The following is a 25055-nucleotide window of genomic DNA, read 5'->3' on the forward strand; positions in this document are numbered from 1 at the left end:
AAATTAGTTGGTTTGGCATGATTTGTTCTTGACAAATACATGTTAGCTATTATAACTTTATTATTCTCTAGGTGCTTACAAATTGATTGTTTAGTAATTTGGCATTAAACATCTAAGCCTTCTTGATGTCATCCACTATTTACTCTGCTTCCCCACTAAGTAGAAGATCTACACTTTCCTTTGTCTTTCTCTTGTTCCTAACGTGTTTATGTAACTACTTCTTACTGCCTTTTATGTCCCTTGCTAGGTGTAACTCATTTTGTGCTTTAGCCTTTCTGATTTTGTCCCTCCATACTTTTTGCTATTCTTTTGTACTCCATCTGAGCAATCTGTCCAAATTTTCACTTTTTGTATTCAAGATCTGTATTTCATAACAAAATTCTAAGTATGTTTCCTATTGAAAACATACAGGTAACTTCATAGCACGTGTCTCTTTTTAAAATAATTCTGTTGTACAAAGGCTATACTACAGCTTCCACTTTCAGCTTCTTTCCTTGCACTATATATTTATTTCTAATCCATTTTCAGACTTTGATATCTTTCAGTATTTCATACAGATGTCGTAATGAAACAGCATATTGTCTTAATGAAACACTGTTAAGTGTGTAAGACCAAGAAATTAACCTAACAGGTGTTTTGTTCTGAAGCTCAGATTAAGAGCTCCAACTTCCTATTTGTAACCCCACAACCAAACCCTGTTAACACAGAAGTTAAAAATTCATATAAGATCTTTAACTTGATTAAATTATTTGCGACCTTTCAGGGCACTAAAGAGAAAGAAGGTCAGCTATGCATTTGTATGCTGTGCCTTCTGCTCATCGTTATACTATAAAGTGCAAGGCCATACACTTTGGGAGTGTATTAGCTGATCACAGGATGACTATGAGCTACAAATGTGATGCAGCCATGAAAAAGGCAAATGTGATCCTAAATTGCATCAGGTGAGGTATTTCTGTTAGAGGTAGGGACATATTAATGCCATTGAACAAGGCACTGGTAAAACCTGATTTGGAATACTTCATACAATGCTCAAGAAAGGAATTCAAACTGAGACAGATGTAGAGAAGGGGTACTAGGATGATTAGGAGACTGGAGATCCTGTTTTACAAGAGGATACTAAAAGATCTTGGCTTGTTTAGTCTAGCAAAACGAATGCTGAGAGGAGATGTAATACAACAGAGGAATAAATAAGGGAGGGAGAAGAGTTATTTAACTAAAAGACAAGGGTGGCTCAAGAACAAATGGGTATAAAATGGCTATGAGTAAACTTTGGCTGGAAATTAGAAGAAAGTTTCTAACCATCAGAGGAGTGAGGTTCCAGAATAGTCTCCCGATAGCAATAGAGAGGGCAAGCAATCAAACTAGCTTTAAAACAGGGCTTGATAAATTTATTAATGGGATTATATGACAAATTGTAAAGATAGCAGAGGACTGGACTGAAGGATCCAAGAGATTCCTGTGTCGGGTTCCCTGCAGGGTGTCACCTGGAACTGGGGTATCCCTGAACCCACCTGGCTCACCAGTCTGGGCTCTTACTTTGTACTGCTGTGACAGGCCTTCAAGCCCCCTTCAGCACACATACAGGTAGGGACACACCCAGCTGCAGCTGCATACAGATGCGGAGATCAGCTTTCCACGGGAAAGGCACCTCCCAGTTCCTAAGGCACGCACTTCCCTGTGGAGTGCAAACCCAAAATTATACTGTGTTGCACTACACAGGGAACTGTACAGAGTAAGCTCATGAAATTCGCCCCCTCCTTCAATGGAAGATATTCAACAGCTTTCTGCCCCCAGTTATGATTTCCACCCACTGGTTTTAGACAAAAACAAGTTTATTAACTACTAAAGATAGATGTTAAGAGATTACAATGGACAGCAAACAGATCAAAGCAGATTACCTAGCAAATAAAACAAAAATGCTATTTAAGCTTAATATACTAAAAAAATTGGAGATGAGTAGCAAATTCTCACCTAATTTTTGGTTTAGGCAGATTGCAAAGATTCTCAAGGGCAAGCTGCACTTGCTTGCAGCTTAAAACCCCAGGTATACCTTTCGCAGGCTAGAAATCCCTCTTGCCTGGATTCAGCCCTTCTCCCCCAGTTCAGTCCTTGTTTCTTAAGTGTTTCCAAGTGTCTCCTTTGGCAGGGAATCAGAGAAGAACCATGATGTCGTCACTCCCCTGCCTTAAATAACTTTTGCATATGGCGAGAATCCTTTGTCTCCCAGTTTGAGTCCCACGCCCAGTCAGTGGAAAAACATTAATATTCTATGATGGAGTCCAGTACCAGATGACTTGGTCACATGCCCCTGTAGGGACACAGCAGCCATGACTCGGAGGTTGTTTGTAGCATCCTCAGGAAGGCTCCCCGGTGGGAGATTAGCATCTTCTAAGACCTATTGTGCTCCCCAATGGCCCTTCCCAGCCAACCATCTAGACTGATTGCATTCTGCTTAGTGGGCCTTCCCCAGGAGTAAACACTTTTGTAATCGATGCACAGACAATATTCCTAACTTCAGATACCAAAATGATACATGCATCTAAATAGGCTAATCATATTCACTAAATCATAACCTTTTCAATGATAACTCACAAACCTTATCTTGCACAAAACACATTATGGTTATGTCATACTCATATCACAATAATGTCTCTATGAAGAATATGAGGCATAGTGTTACAGTTCCTTCCAGTTGTATGTCCCTATTATTTTTAGAGATTCCAAGAAGAAAGCTACCTTCTCTCTGATTACTATTTGGGTCCCACTTCTTCTCTATGCCCAAGATCTCTTTTGAGTCCCTCACAGGGAAGAGGTCAATTTCAGGTTGTGAGATCACCGTAAAATCTCTTTCCTGGTATGAACCAATCAGAAAATTATATGCCTATTGTCAAGCACTTGGAATCAAATAGAGCATGAGCAATGTACACCTGATATAATTTCCAAAGACTGTCAAGTCAAGCAGAATCTGATTTTGTCCCTATGAAGCATGCAGATTTGTTTTCGGTACATCAGAATTATTTCTGAGTGACCATTACCAAGAAAGGTAGCAAAGAATTTTTTTTCCTGTTTTCCCTTATCTTTATCTCGTTTGTGTCAAGCCCAAAGTAAATACACCCCAGCTGTATAATCTATATGACATACATACATATATATATATTATAACAATCTCTGTAAATAATGTACAGTCTAAGAGTGTTCTCACACATCGTGCTTTCAAACAGCTGTGAAAAAATGGAGACATAAAATTAAGACAGTATCTTTCAGAGAAGGTAGTGTATTGGCACCCAAGTATTCCAAGGATTGTTAAAGTCAGTTATGATAGGCTCAGTATTTCCCTCATCCAAGCTCTGTTTTGTACAGCAGAGGCTGTCATGGAACCAGTTATATCTACTCAATCAGGTGCGGACCAAGCATCTAGCTTGTCTAGGATCTGCTGAAACTTACGCCTACATACCTTATACTACTAGAGATTCGACACAAGGCTCTGTCACACCCCTCATCTTACTTCCAACATACCCCTCACATATACCCTACACTGAGAAGAGTAAATGTGTGGTCTAGTATAGGAGTTGCCTCTGGTGGGTTTAGGCCAGTTGGCAGTTACCTTCTACTAGGGAACTATTCGCTGGCCAGCTACAGCCAGAATCTATCCTCTTTGAGAGGCTCAAAGGGGATGGAGTGTAATGTACAACTGATCCCTATGCCTCAAGTTCAAAATCTTGAGTTTAGATCTCTGAATGTGCTTGAAGGTACTACAAGCAGTTATTGGCCAACCTTTAGTATATCAGCACACACATATGTGGCTTATATCAATCAATCAAGACACATCATCTGGTCAATTTTTGAAGTGAATCTTTAAAGCCGACATGAGTCTGCAAATACCACTGTAATTACCATAGTTCTATTGCATCTCTGCAATCATGACCGTAACTTATGAGTTCAGAATTAGGTCCAAATTCCGCACAAACAGTAATAGAGAAATAACAGTGTTAATTCACACATTTTGGATTAATATGCACCCTTTCCCCACCTTTTAGAGATCTATTGGCACAAATGGAAAATGTAAATATTTGCACTTTTGGGGGAGCAGCCAGAATTCAGAAGGCATCATAAAGGTAAGCAAGCAAGGAGGAGGATTTTAGACTTTTATCCCATTCACAATGCAAACTAGAGCATGCAGATGTGGATCTGCTAGCCATCAGAAAACAAAAACAAAACAAAATAACAGTTTGAGCCATAATATTGCCCCAATCCTGAGTGGAGCTCCCAGTGATGTTATCCATGGATCTCAATGAGTTGATCTCACATTTCTTACTCATGGAAAATTCCCACTGACTTGAGTAAGGTGCGTAAGATCAGGCCCAACAGACTGTGCGAGCTACAGACTGTACACAACCTTTTATTTTTAACTTCTGCATACAGTATTTAGACTGTAAGAGGGGAAGAAAACAGCAAGTGAAAAATATCTTTATTTCTTTCTTACCTGATCCTGTGAAATTGTCTAAAGACTCATCTGCTGTAGTCGTAGCAATCTCACTGCTGCTCATTGGTTCTGTTTTAACTAGAAGTATAAATTATAAGTAATCTAAATGCTCCTAATATTCACGCACACATACACATACATTATTCACAAAATACCACTAAAACACAATCTTCTAACAAATATTTGCTACCTGTCTTTTTGTGTAAATATAAACACACACACACACACACACACAATTTGTTTCTGTCCCCAAGGAATAAAAGCCACTGTAACAAACTAGAAGATATTGTCATGGACAGATCACCCAATGAGTCCCCATGCAACTTTGTGCACTCCTAGGATTCTTAATCCTTTAGAACCAACGTATCTATAAGAACAATTTAGAGAGCCATGGTTTGTTGGTTGCAGAAGTAAGTTTTCAGAATGATCTGAATGAGGCAAAAATTGAAGCACTCTCTTAATGGACTTCTTCTAGGGTTGGTTGAAAACTTTTTGTCCAAAATATTTGTGAAGGAAATTTGGGTTTTCAACCAAACAAAATTTTTCATGGAAAGTGTCTGCTTTCAGCTGAAATTTTTAGTATTTTGAAGAACTGAACACCTGACAAAACATCTTTTTTTTTTCAGCCAAAATCCACATTATTTTCAGTGTTCATTTTTTCCCCTCAAAAAAAAAAAAATCAGAATTTTCAATTGGAAATTTAGAAAAACTTTTTCTTCAATTTTCACTGAAATTTTCCTTGGAAAAAAATCCCTATTTTCCAACCAGCTCTAATTTCTTTCTCAAAGTAAAATTCTGCTCTGAAAAATGATTGTCTGGCTATACCGAAAGAAGGATGGGAGACATTTTATATTGTTTTAATCAGGCCATAACTTTATTATTAGATGTCTGGAACTACACAGCAGATAAAAGTGTACAGTGCAGGTAACTCCATGTTCATTCAATAAGTACATGAGGGGCTTCTGTCAGCTCCCACTCTTTTTCCATCCAGATCCCCCAGCCAAGCCATTGCTGGGACCTTACCATACACCCCTCTCCCTCAGAGGAGGGTTAAGGTGGGCTGTAAGAAAGGGAGGTTGGTTCCCTGCCATACCATTCATAGGAGCCCCTACCACCACCCCACATTCCATTTCTTTAACTAACACCTCCTTTTTAAATCCTTTACCAGGCCATTTATCAGGTCACTGTGTCCCTTCCCTACGGAGTATCTGCACTGGACATCCGCCACAAGAGGTGCCAGCAAATTGCTTGGCTGCCTCCCCCCCAACCCTGCTGGGTTCCCAGACACCTCCCAATGGCCTCTTCTCAGAATTCTGCTTTGAAAAGTGACTGCATAAGAATGACTTCTTACTTAGCAACTCTGTCCCTATTCAGCTATGCCTCTAGTTACTTTATTAACAGAAAAGTTTTTACAACATTTTACTTGGGTTTACATGGCAGAGCCAACACAGATTTTTAAGAGCAAGAGGGCTAGACGCTCTTCTGGCTCATGCTTCATCAACAAAATTATTAGTTCTATTCTCAGTTATTCCAGTAAAACCTTACCTACTGCCCAGGTCCTCAAGTAGAAGGCAGGGCATAGATCTGCCCCTAATTTAGCTTGGATGTAACTATGAGCAAAATTTAAAGGCAATGGCTTTGCACAAGAAATCATTAAGACAACATAAGCTACCTACAATGCCATTTCATCATACCAGCCTTTCCAAGTACACCATGCTTTAAGCAACTAAATTTATATCTACAGCCTTGAATCCAGCTTAGCAAATGATTTTGCCTGCAAATTAGAACTATCATTGACAGGAATCCACGAGGAGCTTGCAAAATGTGCAGGGGTCTCCCCAGGTATCTTTTTCTCTCTGTCCTTAGATCAAATCCCCTTGTGACGCCCTATATCTCCCATTTTCCTAGCCATGAGGAAAGTGGTATATGGCTATGTGTGTGTGCGCATGTTAGTGTGTGCGTGTTAGCATGACTGTGTGAGGTAATATAATTTATTCAGGGGGAGTCATTAGATTGACAGAAGGGGCCCCAGTCTTCCCCTAGCTCTCCATGCATGCCTTTTCCTCTTTTACTTGACCTCAGCCAAATGATCTCTCTCTAACCCTTCAAGCTTCTCCTCCTCCCCGGCTACTCTCTTTTCACTCCCATATAGGGTTATTTGCCTGTAATCCCTACTCATGGAGATCCAGATTAGGCCCAGGCAGCATTTATAAACTCTAGTGCACTCACTGAACTACTCCTACTTCTAATAACTAATTCCACCAAAAAAATCCCTGTTAATAGGGAAAGGGAGGGGAAACAGAGGCAGACAGAGCACAATGACTGGCCTATGGTCACACAGCAGATCAATGGCAGAACCAGGAATAGAACCCACGTCTCCTGGGACACATACCAGTCCAATACCCTATACACTAGACCAGCTGCCTCTCTGCATAGTATGCATGTGTCCTTCTATGTATTGTGAGTAAGTGTTACTCCACGCCCTGCCCACCGCTTTGTGACTCTTTCTAGCCCAATTTTCATAAGGCAGTTATTCTCATGGGAATGATGCTGGGGGATTTGTTCTCTGATTAACAAACGGGATGCGTGGAAAATAAAAATAAAAGGAAAAATAAACGAAAAAGCTGAACCTGGTTTGCGATAGATGTAAGCTAATTTACACTAGCACTGTTTCCTTCAAGCTTCTCTGCTGTTCAGTATTGTGAAGCCCATTCTGTGCCTCTTTTTGGCTTTTGTGGAATAGAATAACCTTCTTCCCAGAGATGCAGGGCCACTGCATTGCTGGAATCTGCAGCAATTCAGGTGCTCTCACGGTTTAGAGCTCTAACATATCATTTCTTCTAGAGTACCTTTTTTGGAGGAATATTAATTTTCCAACTGGAAGAAAATGCCATAGTTGAAATAAAAACCTGGTTCATATCTGCTGCTTGCATTTCATCTGGATTTCATATTTTTGTTACAGAGCCATTAAAGGAAAAAAATGATCAAAGTCTAGCTTCACCCTCTATGACTTATCAGCAATATTTTACTCCAATAATTTTTAAAACTGAAAACTTCTGAACTGTTTCTAAACCATATAATGCTTCCTAAAATAAAGAGGAAACAAATATATAAAATATACTGGGAGCTGCATGGTCGAAGCAAGAAATGTAACATTAACAGATGATTGACACAATTTAAATTTGACACTATTTACCCCAAATTGCTCTACAATACATCTCATCTCAACTGTTATGTTTCTTGCATATACCCAAATTAGGGTAAGAAAGTGAGGATGCAACAGAGTTCCTGATCTGGATTCTCATTTGTAAGCGTAATTTACAAATAAGCTTTACTAGACCTTCATGATGAAGAATCATGACCCTCTTAGAGCTTCATGCTGCAGTTAATCAGTAATTCAATAGTGATGAATAGGACCTGAAGAGCCTTCCTCCCGCAAGCAGCCACAGTTTTATCAGAACGTCAGCAAGTAATTGAATACTTTGATAGATTCATAGATTCTAGGGTCCGAAGGGACCAATGTGATCATCTAGTCCGACCCCCTGCATAAAGCAGGCACAGAACCCTACCCATCCACTTCAATAACAAACCCCTAACCTATGCCTGAGTTATTGAAGTCTTCAAATTGTGGTCTGAAGACCTCAAGCTGCAGAGAATCCACCAGCAAGTGACCCATGCCTCATGCTGCAGGGGAAGGCGAAAAACCTCCAGGGCCTCTGCCAATCTGCCCTGGAGGAAAATTCCTTCCTGACCCCAAATATGGCGATAAGCTAAACCCTGAGCACGTGGGCAAGACTCACCAGCCAGCATTCAGAAAAGAATTCTCTGCAGTAACTCAGATCCCATCCCATCCAACATCCCATCACCAACCACTGGGCATACTTATCTGGTGATAATCAAAGATCAATTGCCAAAATTAGGCTCTCCCATCATACCATCCCTTCCATAAACTTATCAAGCTTAATCTTAAAGCCAGATATGTCTTTTGCCCCCACTACTCCCCTTGGAAGGCTGTTCCAGAACTTCACTCCTCTAATGGTTAGAAACCTTCATCTAATTTCAAGTCTAAACTTCCTAGTGTCCAGTTTATACCCATTCGTTCTTGTATCTACATTGGTACTAAGCTTAAATAATTCCTCTCCCTCCCTAATATTAATCCCTCTGATATATTTATAAAGAGCAAGCATATCCCCCCTCCGCCTTCTTTTGGCTAGACTAAACAAGCCAAGCTCTTTGAGTCTCCTTTCATATGACAGGTTTTCCATTCCTCGGATCATCCTAGTAGCCCGTCTCGGAACCTGTTCCAGTTTGAATTCATCTTTCTTAAACACTGGAGACCAGAACTGCACACAGTATTCCAGGTGGGGTCTCACCAGCGCCTTATATAACGGTATTAACACCTCCTTATCTTTGCTGGAAATACCTCACCTAATGCATTCTAAAACCGCATTAGCTTTTTTAACGGCCACATCACATTGGCGGCTCATAGTCATCCTGTGATCTACCAATACTCCAAGTCCTTCTCCTCCTCTGTTGCTTCCAACTGATGCGTCCCCAATCTATATCTAAAGTTCTTATTATTAATCCCTAAGCGCATGACCTTGCACTTTTCACTATTAAATTTCATCCTATTACTATTACTCCAGTTTACAAGGTTGTCCAGATCTTCCTGTATGATATCCCGGTCCTTCTCCGTGTTAGCAATACCCCCCCAGCTTAGTGTCATCCGCGAACTTTATTAGCACATTCCCGCTTTTTGTGCCAAGGTCGGTAATAAAAAGGTTAAATAAGATTGGTCCCAGAACCGCTCCTTGAGGAACTCCACTAGTAACCTCCTTCCAGCCTGACAGTTCACCCTTCAGTATGACCCGTTGTAGTCTCCCCTTTAACCAGTTCCTTATCCACCTTTCAATTCTCATATTGGTCCCCATCTTTTCCAATTTGACTAATAATTCTGCATGTGGAACCGTGTCAAATGCCTTACTGAAATCTAGGTAAATTAGGTCTACCGCATTTCCTTTGTCTAAATAGTCTGTCACCTTCTCAAAGAAGGAGATCAGGTTGGTTTGGCACGACCTACCTTTAGTAAAACCATGTTGTACTTTGTCCCAATTACCATTGACCTCAACGTCCTTAACTACTTTCTCCTTCAAAATTGTTTCCAAGACCTTACGTACTACAGATGTCAAACTAACAGGCCTATAGTTACTCGGATCACTCTTTCTCCCTTTCTTAAAGATAGGAACTACGTTAGCAATTCTCCAGTCGTACGGTACAACCCCTGAGTTTACTGATTCATTAAAAATTCTCGCTAACGGGCTTGCAATTTCATGCGCCAGTTCCTTTAATATTCTCGGATGAAGATTGTCCGGGCCCTCCGATTTTGTCCCATTAAGCTGTTCAAGTATGGCTTCTACCTCAGATGTGGTAATATCTATCTCCATATCCTCATTCCCGTTTGTCATCCTTCCATTACCCCTAAGCTCCCCATTAGCCTTATTAAAGACTGAGGCAAAGTACTTATTTAGATATTGGGCCATGCCTAGGTTATCCTTAACCTCCTTTCCATCCTCAGTGTGTAGCGGTCCCACTTCTTTCTTTGTTTTCTTCTTATTTATATGGCTATAGAACCTTTTACTATTGGTTTTAATTCCCTTTGCAAGGTTCAACTCTACTTGGCTTTTAGCCTTTCTCACTTTATCCCTACATGTTCTGACCTCACTAAGATAGCTTTTCTTGCTAATCCCACCCTTCTTCCACTCCTTGTAGGCTTTCTGCTTTTTCTTAATCACCTCTCTGAGATGCTTGCTCATCCAGCTTGGTCTACAACTCCTGCCTATGGTTTTTTCCCCCTTTCTTGGGATGCAGGCTTCCGATAGTTTCTGCAGCTGCGACTTAAAGTAATTCCAGGCCTCTTCCGCATTTAGATCCACAAGTTCTTCAGTCCAATCCACTTCCCTAACTAATTTCCTTAATTCTTTAAAGTTAGCCCTTTTGAAATCAAAAACCCCAGTCCCAGATCTATTTTTGTTTATCCTTCCATCTAGTTTGAACTGAATTAGCTCATGATCACTCGAACCAAGGTTGTCCCCTACAACCATTTCTTCTATGAGGTCCTCACTGCTCACCAAAACCAAATCTAAAATGGCATCCCCTCTTGTCAGTTCTTCAACTACTTGGTGAAGGAATCCATCAGCTGTCACATCCAGAAAAATCTGATCCCTACTATTCTTGCTAGCACTTGTACTCCAGTCTATATCTGGGAAGTTAAAGTCTCCCATGATCACATATTTCCCATTAGTGTTTACTTCCTTAAAAACATTAAAGAGGTCTCTGTCCATATCCAAATCAGATCCCGGCGGTCTGTAGCACACCCCAAGCGCTATCTCAGGGGAGGCTCTAGTAGCTTTCTTTCCCAGTGTGATTTTTCCCCATACAGACGCTGTCTTGTCCATTCCATCACTTCTTATTTCTTTACAGTTAACCTCCTCATTGATGTACAATGCTACTCCACCACCTTTGCCTTTATTTCTATCTTTCCTAAACAGCACATAGCCTTCAATACCTGTACTCCAGTCATGACTACTATTCCACCACGTTTCTGTTATCCCTATAATATCTGGTTTCACTTCCTGCACCAGTAGCTCTAGTTCCTCCATTTTGTTCCCTAGGCTCCTCGCATTAGTGTACAGACATCTTAATTTTTGCCGTTTGGCTTCACTCACATTCTGTACCCTGTTAGGCACAGACATTCTACCACCACCATCACCTGTTAGTCTGTTATCTACGCTACCCTTCCTCCTTATGCCAATTCTTCTGTCCATGGCTGTATCCCCTCTTACTTTGTTTACTTCCCTCTCAAGGTTAAATTCCGGCGTGGAGATCTCCCGAACATCTCCCAACCATCTCCCCCAAATTTCTCGTTTAAAGCTCTCTTAATCAGGTCGGTGAGCCTCCATCCTAGAAGTCTATTTCCCTCCTTGCTCAGGTGAAGTCCATCCCGAGAGAACAGTCTTCTGTCTGTAAATGCTTCCCAATGGCCGTACATCCCAAAGCCCTCCTTATAGCACCACTGCCTGAGCCATCTGTTGATCGCCATAATCTTGTCACACCTTTGTCGTCCTTCTCTAGGAACCGGCAGAATCCCACTGAAGATCACCTGATCCTCGATTTCCTTAAGCGTCTTCCCCAGTCTGGCATAGTCTCCCTTGATACATTCCAGAAAGTATCTAGCCGTATCATTCGTTCCCACATGAAGGACAATCAACGGATTCTTCCCCGCTCCCGCTAGTATCCTTTTCAGCCTCAGGTCCACATCCTGTATCTTAGCACCCGGCATACAGCACACCCTTCTGTTCTCCCGATCGGCTCTAGTCACAGACCTGTCTATTCTTCTCAGTAAGGAGTCTCCAATCACGTAGACCTGCCTTTTCCTGGTGACAGTGCGCTTCTCCGGTCTATCTCCCGCACCCACCGGCTGCAAGTCCTCTCGATTCCTATTCCCCCTTGCAATCCTCCTGGGGCTCATATTTGGTGTTGCCTCCATTGACTCCTCCCCTCCTCTTGCAGGACTATCAGCTCTTCTCTTTTTCCTTGCCCTCTCTTCTTCAGCGACCACCTGCTGTGCCCCTTCTTCATTTTCCAACTCTGCAAACCTGTTCCTGAGCTCTATTTCTCCTTCACTGGCCCGTCTTTTCCTCTGCCTGGTTCTCTTAGTCACATGCTTCCACCGTCCACTTTCCTCACCCAGCAGTCTCTCCTCTGAATTCTTTGGTCCTGCTTCCATCTGCACATCTGAGCTTATCCCTTCAGCCCCCTCGTGTCTGTGCTCCATCGTCTGCTCAAACCCCCTTCTGAACTCAATCAGAGTTTGCACCTGCATCTCCAGTCCTCGGATCTTCTCTTCCATCAGCTCTATCAGGCAGCACTTCATGCAGACAAAGCTCTTTTCAGGCGCCCCCTCCAGGATCATGTACATGCCACAGCTTCCACATCCAGTCATCCTCATTGTGTCTTTCACTGCTGCCTCTGTATCAGTCATGGCCTTCCCACCAGCTGCCTGGTAGTCAACCCAACACAAGCCCCCAGCAGGCACCAGACCACCACCCTATCCCTTGACTTGCTCGTCGGTTCCTCTGTCTTAGTCTCCCCTGCAAACTCCCACTGAAACTCCCCTGTTTACAGCTCTGTTTGCTGGCTCCTGTGCCGCTGCAGCTGTCTGTGCTGCTGCCTGACTGGCTGGCTCCTTATATAGGACCCCTAATCAGGTAAACCTCACCCCCTAATCAGGGCTCTGCTGCTCTCCCAGCACACTGCCCCTAGCAGCCTCCACACACACACACTACACAATACAATCCACAATCCACAAACCACAAACTGCCTAGGACCCAAGAAAGTAACATTGGAGGCTCATAGTTTGTTACGCAAAGTAATACATTCAGAAATGACAGCATAGCATTCTATCCCACAGAAATCACTTACAACCAGCTATGGATTCTGACTGCAGAGAGCACTGTCCAGCCCATCCAAAAGACAAACTGACCTACTGAACAGTAAATGCTCCCCCCACCCTCAGGAGAAAAGCTAAAAGAGGGCAGTGAAGAGATGAGCTGGGAATAAAAACAAGAAGTGCAACCCCATCAGAACATCGTTTCACTGATCTATTTCAGAGTAGCAGCCGTGTTAGTCTGCATCAGCAAAAAGAATTAGGAGTACTTGTGGCACCTTAGAGACTAACAAATTTATTTGAGCACAAACTTTTGTGGGCTAAAACTCACTTCATCAGATGCATCCTTATGCTCAACTAAATTTGTTAGTCTCTAAGGTGCCACAAGTACTCCTCGTTCTTTTCACTGATCTATGTGTATCAAGTGGAAATGGAGCCGTCCAAAGAAGCAAAACTCAAAGTCATGGTACATTATTCTGTTCATAGCAAGTACAATACCACCTTTCCTTACCACATGTGCTGTTTTTTCCCTGTTGCCTAGTAAATGCTTCCTAAATGTGCTGCAGACTGTAACTTCTCTACTTCTCTCCCATACATTGAAGTATCTGCAAGCTGCTCTAAGCCTTCACAGCATGTCTCTGAGCTACCATTGGGACTGGTACCACAATGATGCAGAACACATATTGCAAGTTTTCCTGGATAATTTTTAACAGTTGTGAGACAGAGAAGACAGGACTGGCTGACCGGTCCCACTGAGGCTGCTCAGTAGCTCAAATTGAATGTTAAGCTAGTAAATGGAGGTGGCACTATTATTAATTAAGACATGTTTTGATTACTTTCACTTGAATCAACTCCACCGCTTAAGGTATGCCTACACTGCAATGTAAGCCTAGGGTTCAAACTCAGGCTCCAGCCTAGCCCCCCTTCTGTCTACACACAAATTGTCCTAACCCAGGGCTTTGACCCAGGGTGTCAGAACCCTATAGGGATGGAGAGTCCAAGCCTGTATCAAGCTGGGACCTATGGTTCAAGTCCTACTGTTTTCCCACACTGCACCATGAATAAAGGGCTAGAACAGCCACACTTTGGGAGGGCTCTAGGAAGTCTGGGATATGGGTGGTTGGACTCGAACCTGCATAATGCAGCACAGATGCTGGAACTCCTGGTTGGGACCCAGAGTTCAACAATTCCTAACCTGGGGTTACAAATGAGTGTAGATGCTCAAGCCCTTGGTTAACAAACCCAGGGATTGCTATATCGAGTTCTAATAACTCTGGCCTTACATTGCTTTCAATAGCACAGCTTCAACGTATTTTCAGAAGTGAAATATTATCCTTCCTTCTTCAAAGAGTGCACACGATTCATCACTGTGCTGCTGAGTTTCAATGCTGCTGAAACACCAGTGGCACAAAGCTGCACTAAAACAGAGGTGAATCATGCCCAGGCTGTTGGTAGGAGTTCCAGGAATAGAACCCAGATGGGTTCTTTGCTGCAAACATCCCTTGCTAAGGAATAGCATCACCGTCATGCACAACTCATTTAGATTGGTTTGTAAATCAAAGGAATCTGTACCATCTGTGCCAACTATTCTTTTGTATAATTGTTCCTTTCTCCATTATTTCTGACATTTTAATCAGATTTAAAAAGCAAAACAGAACCAAGAAAACAAAAAACAGACTATTAAGGCTAGCAGATAAGAGTTCAGAAAGCTGCACGAAACACACACACAAACAAGAAAATATAACAGGCAAAAACTGGTGTTAGCAAAGCTGTTGAGGCAGCATTAGATTCACTGCACATTGAACTACTGTCATTGAAGACTTGTTATTTAATATAAATTAAACGGATCCTGTTAGTGCATAGATATTTTTAAAGTTTATCTACAATTACTTATATATTAGTTTTTGAACACCACTAAAGGAAATAGCTATACAACACAAACCACAAGCATTATCTGGCTCACCTGCCCCACATTTCGCAAATGCACAAATATCACACAACAATAGAAGGTGCCAGGTAATAAGCACTTTTTAAAATCCTATTCTTAACTATAGATTTGGGAAGCTACCTTCAGGCTATTTTTTAAAATCTTGATAATAAAAAATATAAAAATTAGCGTTAATGCAACATTAAGATTACAAATTCAAGCATGCTGAAGTCAGAGTTCCAGAAGATAAGATTCCTACTGCAATATGAACTTGAACATGTCACACATATTGTACACTTAATAGTGACTGTATTACTGTTAGTTAATTGCAAAGTAATTTTATCTGTCAATCCTATGATATTAGAAAGACAAGATGAGTGAGGTAATATCTTTTATTGGACCAACTTCTGTTGGTGAAAGAGACAAGTTTCTGAGCCACACAGAGCTCTTCTTCGGGTCTGGGAAAGGTACTCTGAGAGTCCCAGCTAAATGCAAAGTGGAATAGATTGCTTAGAATAAGTAGTTAGTGCATACTGCAAGGGTCCATTCAAGGTAGAGTGGCCTGTTAACACTTCTGCAGTCTTATGACAAAAAGAGGGGGTTTCTGCTCCACCTTGCACTGAGCATAGTTTATACTATATGGTTAGGTCAACATAAGATGCCTTGGGTTGACCTAGCAGTGGAAGGTCTTCACTCAAATTTGGCTCCACCTGACATAAGTGCCTCTCTATGCCAATTTAGGAATACCATCCCCACGAATGGCATAGAGTAACAGTAGATGTAATTAGGTCGACCCAGTGTTAGTGTAGACATCATGTTGCTTATATTGAGTGTTACTGGCTTTCTGGAGCTGTTCCACAATGCTCACCCTGACAATACAGTTGATACAAGTGAGGACATGCATCGCCAACACAAGGAGCCAGCCATGCACACACAAGTTATTTAGTAACTTCAGTGGCTGTATGCCGATGTAAATTAAGTTGATATAATTTTGGAGTGTAGACATGGCCTTAGCTGTGATGCTCGGAGTATTTTTCCCAGATCTGAAGAAAAGCGATGTGTGGCACGAACGCTTGTCTCTCTCACCAACAATAACTATATATGTATATAACTATATATGTATATATAGTTATATATATACACACACACACACATACACACACACACACACACACACACACACACACACACACACACATATATATACACACACCTGCCCCTGGAAATTTCCACTACATGCATCTGACGAAGTGGGTATTCACCCATGAAAGCTCATGCTCCAAAACATCTGTTAGTCTATAAGGTGCCACAGGATTCTTTGCTACTTGCAATATACACATTTAAAGAGCCTTCTAGTCTGCAGTTTCTACTATCTGGAATAACCTCTCTCTCTCTACCTCATCAACTCTAAATCTCATTCCAAATTTCATCTGAAAATATCTTTTCTTCTTTGCTTATATTTCTTAATTTCTTTCTCAGCTACATAATAGCTGGTAATAGGCTTCTGGAGGTATTAAAATGTATACATTAACATTATTCATATGTAGACAATTTTTACATATAAATCATCAGATTCCTAATATGCCACACTATATCAGCAGTTAAATGTGATTCTAGTAGAGATACGGGCTTTCAGTGATGGAGCATTTTTCTGAAATATCATTTCATATATCTACCACTAATCAAACAAGATTTGTTTAGTCCAACATCCTTTGTATGTCCATTTCAAGTCTAATGTTCATTTGAAAATTCAGAGAACTTGGTCACTTACGGTAATTCAACATTCTGCCTGCTTGGTAGTCTCTAATCTGGTTTTATCTCCAAACTATCATCTGAACTAGATTCCTAAACTTGTTTCCCATTGACATTTGTGTAAACAGACAGACTCCCAAATGGCATTAATTCTGGTCCAAGTCAAGAAAGATAAGTGTTCTCTCAGATTCCTTGTAAAATAGCAAACAACACAATAGTGAAAATTCATCCTTGAAATCCATTACTTCCTTTTTATACTACTACTGACAGTGGGTCTTTGGCTCCCAAGTACCTAAGGCCATGTCTACACTACAGGGACTATAATAGCATAGCTACTGTGCCGTAACTTAATCAGCATGATCCCACAGCCTACACAAATGGAAGGAGTTTTTCCTTTGGTGTAGGAACACCACCTCCTTGAGCAATGGTAATTGGATCAACAGAAGCATTCTTCCACTGATCCATCTGTGCCTGTACTGGGGCTTAGGTCAGCATAGCTACATTGCTCACAGGTATGGATTTTCCACAACCCTGAGCAATGCAGCTATGACAACCTCAATTTAAGTATAAACTAGGCCGAAGTCACTTTTGAAAATAAGATGTAGGCTTCTCAGTTTACTACGGATTGCAATGCCGAGCGCACCAATGGCTAAATACCTTGCATCCAACAAAGTGGGTATTCACCCACGAAAGCTCATGCTTCAATACGTCTGTTAGTCTATAAGGTGCCATGGGACTCTTTGCTGCTTTTAAATACCTTTAAAAATCTGGGCCCAAGAGGCTGATTCTCATTTACACTGGCATCATAACACTGCTCTGGCAGAGTAAAGAATTCATAAATGTGGTGCATATGTAAAGGAGTTTTAGTGAAAATGAGAATCAGGCCCCAATATTTTTTCTGATGCTTAAAAAGGAGGGGGCAAAAAAAATTCTTAAAAAAAAAATATTAAAAAGATCAAGGAAATAGTTGCAACAGATGCTACATTTGCACCACCATTACCTGAGGCTTAGTGAAAACTTACTGACCCTAGGTCCTGCATAAACCTATATACATCCTTAACTTTACCTGCTTGGGACCACTCACAGTGGGTCAAGTTAAGCATATGTGTAAGAATATGCACGATCAGGGACATGGCTGTCTTCTCTAATGTCCTACGGAAGCTATAGCCTCAGCACAGAAAATCATGTTCATGTTAGGAAGTCACAAGGAATCATACATAAGGCACTAATAAATAAATAAATAAATAGAATACCACCATCTAGCTCTTACTGCAGCAGAATTATTATTTTCCCACAGAGACAACTGTTGGCTGCATTCATCTTCTCCTCTTCTTAAGTATATAATACATTATAGCAGATGCACCCCCAAGCACATAGACATCTAGTACAAAAAATTCTTTAATATAAAAAAGTTATGGCATAGTCAGTGTACCATATGTCCAAAAGCAACATTTTAAATAAAAGCATTTAGGTAATGATAAGTTATAACAACACCAACAATTGTATTCATGAACCTATCCTCCATGAATTTATCTAATTCTTTTTTTGAACACTTATACTTTTGGCCTTTACAACATTCCATGATGAGTTCCACAGGTTGACTGTCTGTTGTGTGAAGAAGTACTTCCGAAGGTTTGTTTTAAACCTGCTGCCTATTAATTAATACTGAAATGTTGATCATAACTTTGGACACTATTGTAACTTCTCACTATTAACCAAGATGGTCAGGGACATGACTCCATGCTCCAGGTGCCCCTAAGCCTCTGACTGCCAGAAGCTGGGAAGGGACAACAGAGCAGGTCGCTCGATAATTGATCTGTTCTGCCCATTCCCTCTGAAGCACATGTCACTGGCCACAGTTGGAAGACAGGATACTGAAGTAGATGGACCATTGGTCTGACCCAGCACAGCCATTCTTATGTTCTTAATGAAAAGCATAGCTACAGAAACACCCTATTAAGTTTTTTGATTAAAAAGCAGAAGTCAAAGATGCAACAGTAGATACTGTTACAAAACCCCATCTCTTAACAAAATATCTGTGGAGATACACAGATTTCCATTTGAAGTCATGATGGGGCTGCAATGAATCACTATGTTCCTTACTCTTGGGGGAATTCACAAAAAAAAAATTATGTGCATATTTTAAAATTCTGCAGTTTTTATTTGTCAATAAATAAATCTGGCTCCAGCATGGCAGTGGGAAGCACAGGCCACTGGCTGCATTAGGGTGGGAGCTCACCCTGAAGCCCCCATCTCCCCCAATACAGGGACTTAGCAGTGAGGCTGCACCCAACCCTAACATAGTGCAAGGGCTGGGCCTGCCCCAGAAACACCCCAGGGCCCTGCCCCTCTGTGCCAGGTGCACCAGGGGTGTGTGGCAGGCTCAGCCCAGCAGGATCCAAGTATGGAGGGGCTTAGTGTGGAGGGATCCAGGTGTGGGGTGAGAGGTTTCTGTGCAGGGCAATCTGAGTGCGGGCAGCTCAGTGGGAGATCTGGATGCACAGGGGCTTGTTGTGGGGCTCCAGGTGTACAGGTAATGGGACTCTGCAGGGGATCCAGGTGAAGGTGGTTGGGGCTCAACAGGGGTGGGGTCTGTTTGTGAGGAAATGGGGCTCGGCAGGGAGGGATCTGGGTGCTGGGGGAGTGGGGCTTGATGGGGTGGGGGTCCAGGTGCAGCTGGTTGGGGCTATTCCACCCCATTCTTTCCCCACTGCCTCTTCCCTCCATCCTCCTTCTCTCCTTACCCCCCCCCCCACCTTATCCAGCCCTATTCACTTTTGCATAGAAAACACAGAAGGGGAGCACAACTGGCACTAAGATCCAGGAAGCATCATTCAGCTGCAGAGTCAACGGAGCAAAGACGCAGCCTCCTTCACCTGGTTAGCTCTGGCCTTACAAAATGAGGGGAGAGAGGAACGCAGTGGCACGTAACCCATGTGCCCTGCCCCATACCTAGCCTCTCTTTGGGAGGGCAAGCCCTCCTCCCAAAAAAACCTGCATCCATGGTGGTTCTCCCTCTTCCCCCCCTCTAGAGTGACCAGACAGCATGTGTGAAAAATCATAATGGGGGTGGAGGGGTAACAGGAGGCTATATAAGGAAAAGACCCCAAAATTAGGACTATCCCTATAAAAGTGGGACATCTGGTCACCTACCCTTCTCTCCCACAGCTTCCCTTTGCTTCCCTGGCATTTTCTGCAGGGAAGCACAGGAAGTTTTTGGGGCTGGGAGTGGGGGAGTTTTCTGCAGGTGCGCAGTCCTGCCGAATTCCCCCAGGAATAATTTCAGAGTGTTGGGTTGTTCAGCAAAAGTCACCACGTGCCAGCTTTATTGAGCTTGAACCCCTAATGCTTGCCTGACAGGCAAAACTGCCTGTTGAGCTCAGCAGATCAACAGGGGGCCAGTCCTGCTTTAGGCACATGGGGTTACTAGAATGAAGTTGACCCTCACCTAGTGCATCTCTCTACCAATGCAGGAATGTTACTTGGGATTTTTCTGGTCTAGTTTTCAAAACCCAAGCAATCAGGGCTGGCTCCAAGCTTTCTGCCACTCCAAGCGGGGGGGAGGAGGGGGAAGTGGCAGCGCGATCGCGCCACTCCACTCTTCAGCAGCAATTCGGCGGCAGGTCCTTCCACCAAATTGCTGCTGAAGACCCGGAAGTGCTGCCCGTTGGTATTGGCCGCCCCAAGCACCTGCTTCTTTAGCTGGTGCCTGAAGCCGGCCCTGCAAACAACTAACCAATTCCACCATCAAGAAGTTTCTGCTAACATTCAAATACTGCAACTTTGGCTTCTCTACTACTGGCCATCTTAATCTGACCTCAGATTGACCCATTTATCATTGTTACAGAGCTGAAATATTCTCTTTGCTGGTGGTTAGAAAATTAGAGCATCTGTCAGGGTCCTCTTAGGTTAATCTCTCCTTCAATCAGACAGTAGAGCTGAGATGATTTTTGGGATGGAGATCACACTTAATTTTTTCCTCACTAAACCCACCACAAATAATCTGGCTGTGGAGACCTTCCTGAGCATGGACAATGGCTTGTGTGTTACCCTTGTTAGTCTGTGGTAAATTGTCAGTGTTCTTTAATTTCTGTAAATATTGCTTAGATGTTAATGCAATTGGCCACATGATGTCACAGGACCATCAGCCAATGACAAAGACTTGGCCCGCTAGAAGTCAGAGAGGTTTCACCTTCAAGCAGAATCTGAAGTTCTAGGCAGGGAGTATCCAATCAGTACCTCCTAATCAAACAAGAAAGTACAGAGAGTTTCCTCTGGTTTCCAGGACTCACTGGGATTGGAATCAGATACTCGCTTACTCTTTGAGGCATACATCTTTTCTCTCCCCCTATGACAAGCAGAGCTTTTCAGAAAATTGCAACATCCAAACTGTGTCATCTTGATAGCTCCAAACCATCATAGGAGGCATGACTTACTGAAGCCACTAAATCTCTCTCTACATCACCCTCTTCTCCTGCTACAGCAGGAACTTCTAACCTAGAGCCCGATATATTAAAGATCATCCTGATTACCAATGTCTGTTTCCTGGACTTGAGTAGCCCCACACAGAAGGAAGTTGATGTCCATGCTGTTTCATGTGCTTAAGAGATTTCCATCTTTTACTATGGAATGGCGGGAGATGCTCCACACTTATGGTTGAAGCTACTTGCCATTATAAGTCTGATATTAAACACCCCTACTCTCCACTAAAATCCCGTTAAAGACCTCTGATCTCCCTGAAATGTCACATGCTACAGACTAGAAGTTTACTTGGGAAGCTAAGAAAAAGAAGTTTTATTGAAGTTAGGGTATTTCAGAAATGTCACTTTCATCCACTTTAAATTTTCCATAACTTTTTTTTGGAACATTATCTTTCACTGAAATGGGTTGGCCTAGAAACTCCAAGTTTGTTTTGCTCTTGGCCTATGTTTAAATGAAGCACCTTTTTGTGTTTGAAGGAAGGTTTGGAGGAATTAGAAAGTTCCTGTTTTCACACAGATACAGATAAATGTTTAAAATATAATATTAAATGTGTTTATATATAAAAACATTTATAAACTGTCCTGTTCCTGATTCCATCTGATTTAACTTTGCTATGGGACTGCTGGGCTGAGCCACAAGTGAGTGAGTGAGTGAGTGAGTGAGTGTACGCGTGTGTGCGTGCATGCGCCCACGCACGGAGGTGGGGGGGAGAGGTTATAAGGCTGGAGAGTCAGGAAATATAGCAGGACAGGAGGCCAGACAGGCTAAGAAGAGGTACAGAGTTGGATTGAGGAGGTAGAAGAACAAGAGCATGGATGGCATAGGAAACTGGCAGGTAATGGAAGCAGGTAAAGAGGAGGGACATGGAAGGAAGCAGACATCTTGGGAGGGGATGGCCAGATTAAGCCTGCCCGGGGCCCTAGGAACACTCTGACGGGGGCCTCCTTGGAGTTGTTATGGCAGGGGCAGATCCACCTTCCCTGCAAGAGAAGCAGGTGCAGTCGCATGCATCTCCCTTATTCCTCCCAGATGTGGTAGCAGGAGGGGGGCCAGTGCATACCCACAGCCAGGCGCAGTTGCATGAGTAGTTGGACTGGGCCCATTGTCATCATCTTCTTCTGTCACACACATAAAGTCTTCTACTAGGGTGAAGCCCCAAGGGCTGAAGGATCTTGGAGTTCACACCCCATTAAGATGCTTGGGTAGTTCCCCTTCTCAGAGCTATTGTTTTAGGCTATCTTACTTCTGAGGGCATTCTGCACCAAAAAATTAAAAATTCTGTACACAATATTTTAAAATACTGCGAATTTTATTTGTCAAATAAATGTGGAGGCTCCAGCATGGCATTGGAGAGCACAGGCCACTGGCTGCACAGAGGTGAGAGATCACTGTGCAGCTCCCCACACCCCAGACATGGGACTCATCAGTGAGGCTGCACCCAACCCTGACAAAGCGCAAGGACTAGGACTGTCCTAGAAGCATCTCCCCTCCAAGGCAGGTGCACCAGGTGTGGGAAGGCAGACTCAGAAAGGCAGGATCCAAGTGTGGAGGGGCTTAGAGTTGAGAGAGCCACATGTGGGTTGAGAGGGTTCTGTGTGGGGCAATTTGGGTGTGGGCAGCTCAGTGGGGGATCTGGGTGCAGGAGGGGTCTAGATGCACAGGGGCTTACTGGGGGGTTCTGGATGCAATAGCAATGGGACTCTGCAAGGGGGTCCAGGTGAAGGTGGTTGGGACTCAGCAGGGGAGATATGGAGGGGATAGAGCTCGTCAGGCGGGTCTAGGTGTGGAGGGTTCAGTGGGGGGGTCCAGATGCTGGGGGAGTGGGACTCAATGAGGTGGAGATCCAGGTGCAGCTCAGTGGGGTGGGGATCCGGGTAGCTTGTCGGGGTGGTCCAAGGGGAGTGAGGCTTCTCGGGGGGGGAGCGGGGGTTCTGAGTGCAGGGGGGTCAGGATCAGTGAGAAGGTCTCGATGCATATGGGTTGGATGGAGCAAGGAACGATGGGAGCAGGAAGCTGGAGCAGGGGGAGTTTGCAGGCCTTCCTGCAGCTGGGGGAGAAATCTGGGGGTGTGTCAGACCCAGCTCCAAATGCTGTGCAGGGGAAGAGGAAGTCCTGTTCTTCCCAACCCAGTCAGGACTAGCAGCTGAGCCTGGAGCAGGGTAGAGATCTGGGTCTTCCCCCGTCCCATCCCCTGCCCCACACCGATTTACCTCTCTGTTGGCTGCCCTGGGCACCCAAAACATACTGCTGGGGAGGGTCATATGACCACTCATGTGGCTTCCCTTTGCTTCCCCATCAGAAAGTCATTTTTCTTCAGGGAAGCAAATAAATCTGCGGCGGACATAAATTCTGTGCATGTACGGTGGTGCAGAATTCCCACAGGAGCACTATATGCGCACAGGCAGATGTCTTTGAATCAGTTAGACATGTTTAACCTTTACAAGCTTTTCTTCACAATCATGAGCTCTAGAAACTGCATAATACCCAAGTGGTAGAAGCTGGAAATGAACAAAGAACGGAACCAGACACTCCCTGCTACCAAAGAATTCTTCATCACTGACCATTTACCACTCTATCATCATACACTAAACCATAATTTTGCTTCCTATAATATACACGATTATGTATAACAGTTAACATACCAAATTACTAAAATTTGAAAAATCCTACTTCCAATTAAAGGGATCCATTTCCTATATATTATAAGATTAAGACTACAACATTAGCCACTGCAAAAAAGCTGCTCTAGATGCTATATTATTAAAAATACAAACCCGCAAGCTCAACATATTGTATGCTAATAGAAACAGGCCCCATCATATGCTCAACATATTTCATAATACAAAACAAATCAATTATTCCATTTCTGTAGATTTAAATATTCCTCTACTCCACCAACACATCACACTGACACCTTACAGAGCTACACATTTAATAAATAATATATAATATCTACAGTATGCATCCAAACATATATTTCTATTACAGAAGAAAACAAAGAGGTCGACTAAAGGTTATTGGACAGTGTAAGTCAGGTGGAATGGTAAGTGAATAAAGAAGAATTATGAAAGTGGGAAGTGTCTAGATCTCTTAGCTATTTATTTCCAGACAAAGTGTTTTTGTTTTTAAGTTAAAGAATATTTGTAAAGAAAATGTAATACCTTTGGATGGTGAAACTGATTTTAAATGTAATCCTTTTTAATAAAGACTTTTGCTTGTATGTGTGTTACAGAGTCTGGAGAACATGCAACATTGTTAACAATCTTGCCTTCTCTCAGTATGGGTTGTTTAAAGGAAGAAAGTCAACTTCCATAGAGCCCAGGAAGTAGCTATGGGATCTTGAAATACAAGGTACAGTTTTCCTCTGCAAATTGCCATACAGAAGGGATAAGATGGGTTTTTTTTATTTTAAATATACAACCAGTCTAATAGCTAACATTTTGCACCCTATGGTATTTTAAGACCATGACAAACATTCCCAGTGCTTTCTTTTGAATCCGTGAAGGAGGATTCAGATTCAATAGTCTTAACACTACCTAAAGGTCACCTGCTGGGCCAGGACAGTGGGGAGCTTTTATTGCCTTTGCGGAGGCATCTCATCCTGGTTCTCAGTCAAGTCAGATACTTTACAGATTAAAGCTGAGATTTTCAAAGCCACCTAAGGGATTTTTGACATCCAATTGCCTTCAAAATTAAATGTGCCACTAGACAGCTTTGAAAATCTCAACCTAATTTTTTGTTATCTGGTTTCCCCCATCTATTTGGGACTAGAAATCTCTCTTCCCTCCTATCTGGCCCCTCAAAATGAGACAGAAGCACCTCTATGACCCTAAATGTGAAGAGAATGCTGTAAACTAGAAAAAAACAGATCCTCTGTTTATCTTCAGTGGGTTTAATACTGCATAAAGACACTTTAACTGGGCAGAGGTTCCAGTTTCTGCCTAGGTTAATTCCCTGAGAGTCAT

At 42.6% G+C, this 25055-nt stretch overlaps 1 protein-coding gene across 18 annotated transcripts in view; it reads right to left on the reverse strand.

Moving 5' to 3' along the window:
- The window catches only part of EYA1 (EYA transcriptional coactivator and phosphatase 1), a 274302-nt gene that overhangs the window by 117313 nt on the left and 131934 nt on the right, over positions 1–25055 (reverse strand). For 16 of the 18 annotated variants that reach the window (XM_050940917.1, XM_050940913.1, XM_050940919.1 and 13 more), the window contains one exon: positions 4484–4561. The exons of the other annotated variants lie outside the window; for them this stretch is intronic. In XM_050940917.1, the coding sequence (XP_050796874.1) occupies positions 4484–4561 (78 nt within the window). The remainder of the gene's footprint in view (positions 1–4483; positions 4562–25055) is intronic. 18 annotated transcript variants of the gene reach the window in all.

Source organism: Gopherus flavomarginatus, chromosome 2 (genome assembly GCF_025201925.1).
Source record: "Gopherus flavomarginatus isolate rGopFla2 chromosome 2, rGopFla2.mat.asm, whole genome shotgun sequence".
NCBI lineage: Eukaryota > Metazoa > Chordata > Testudines > Testudinidae > Gopherus > Gopherus flavomarginatus.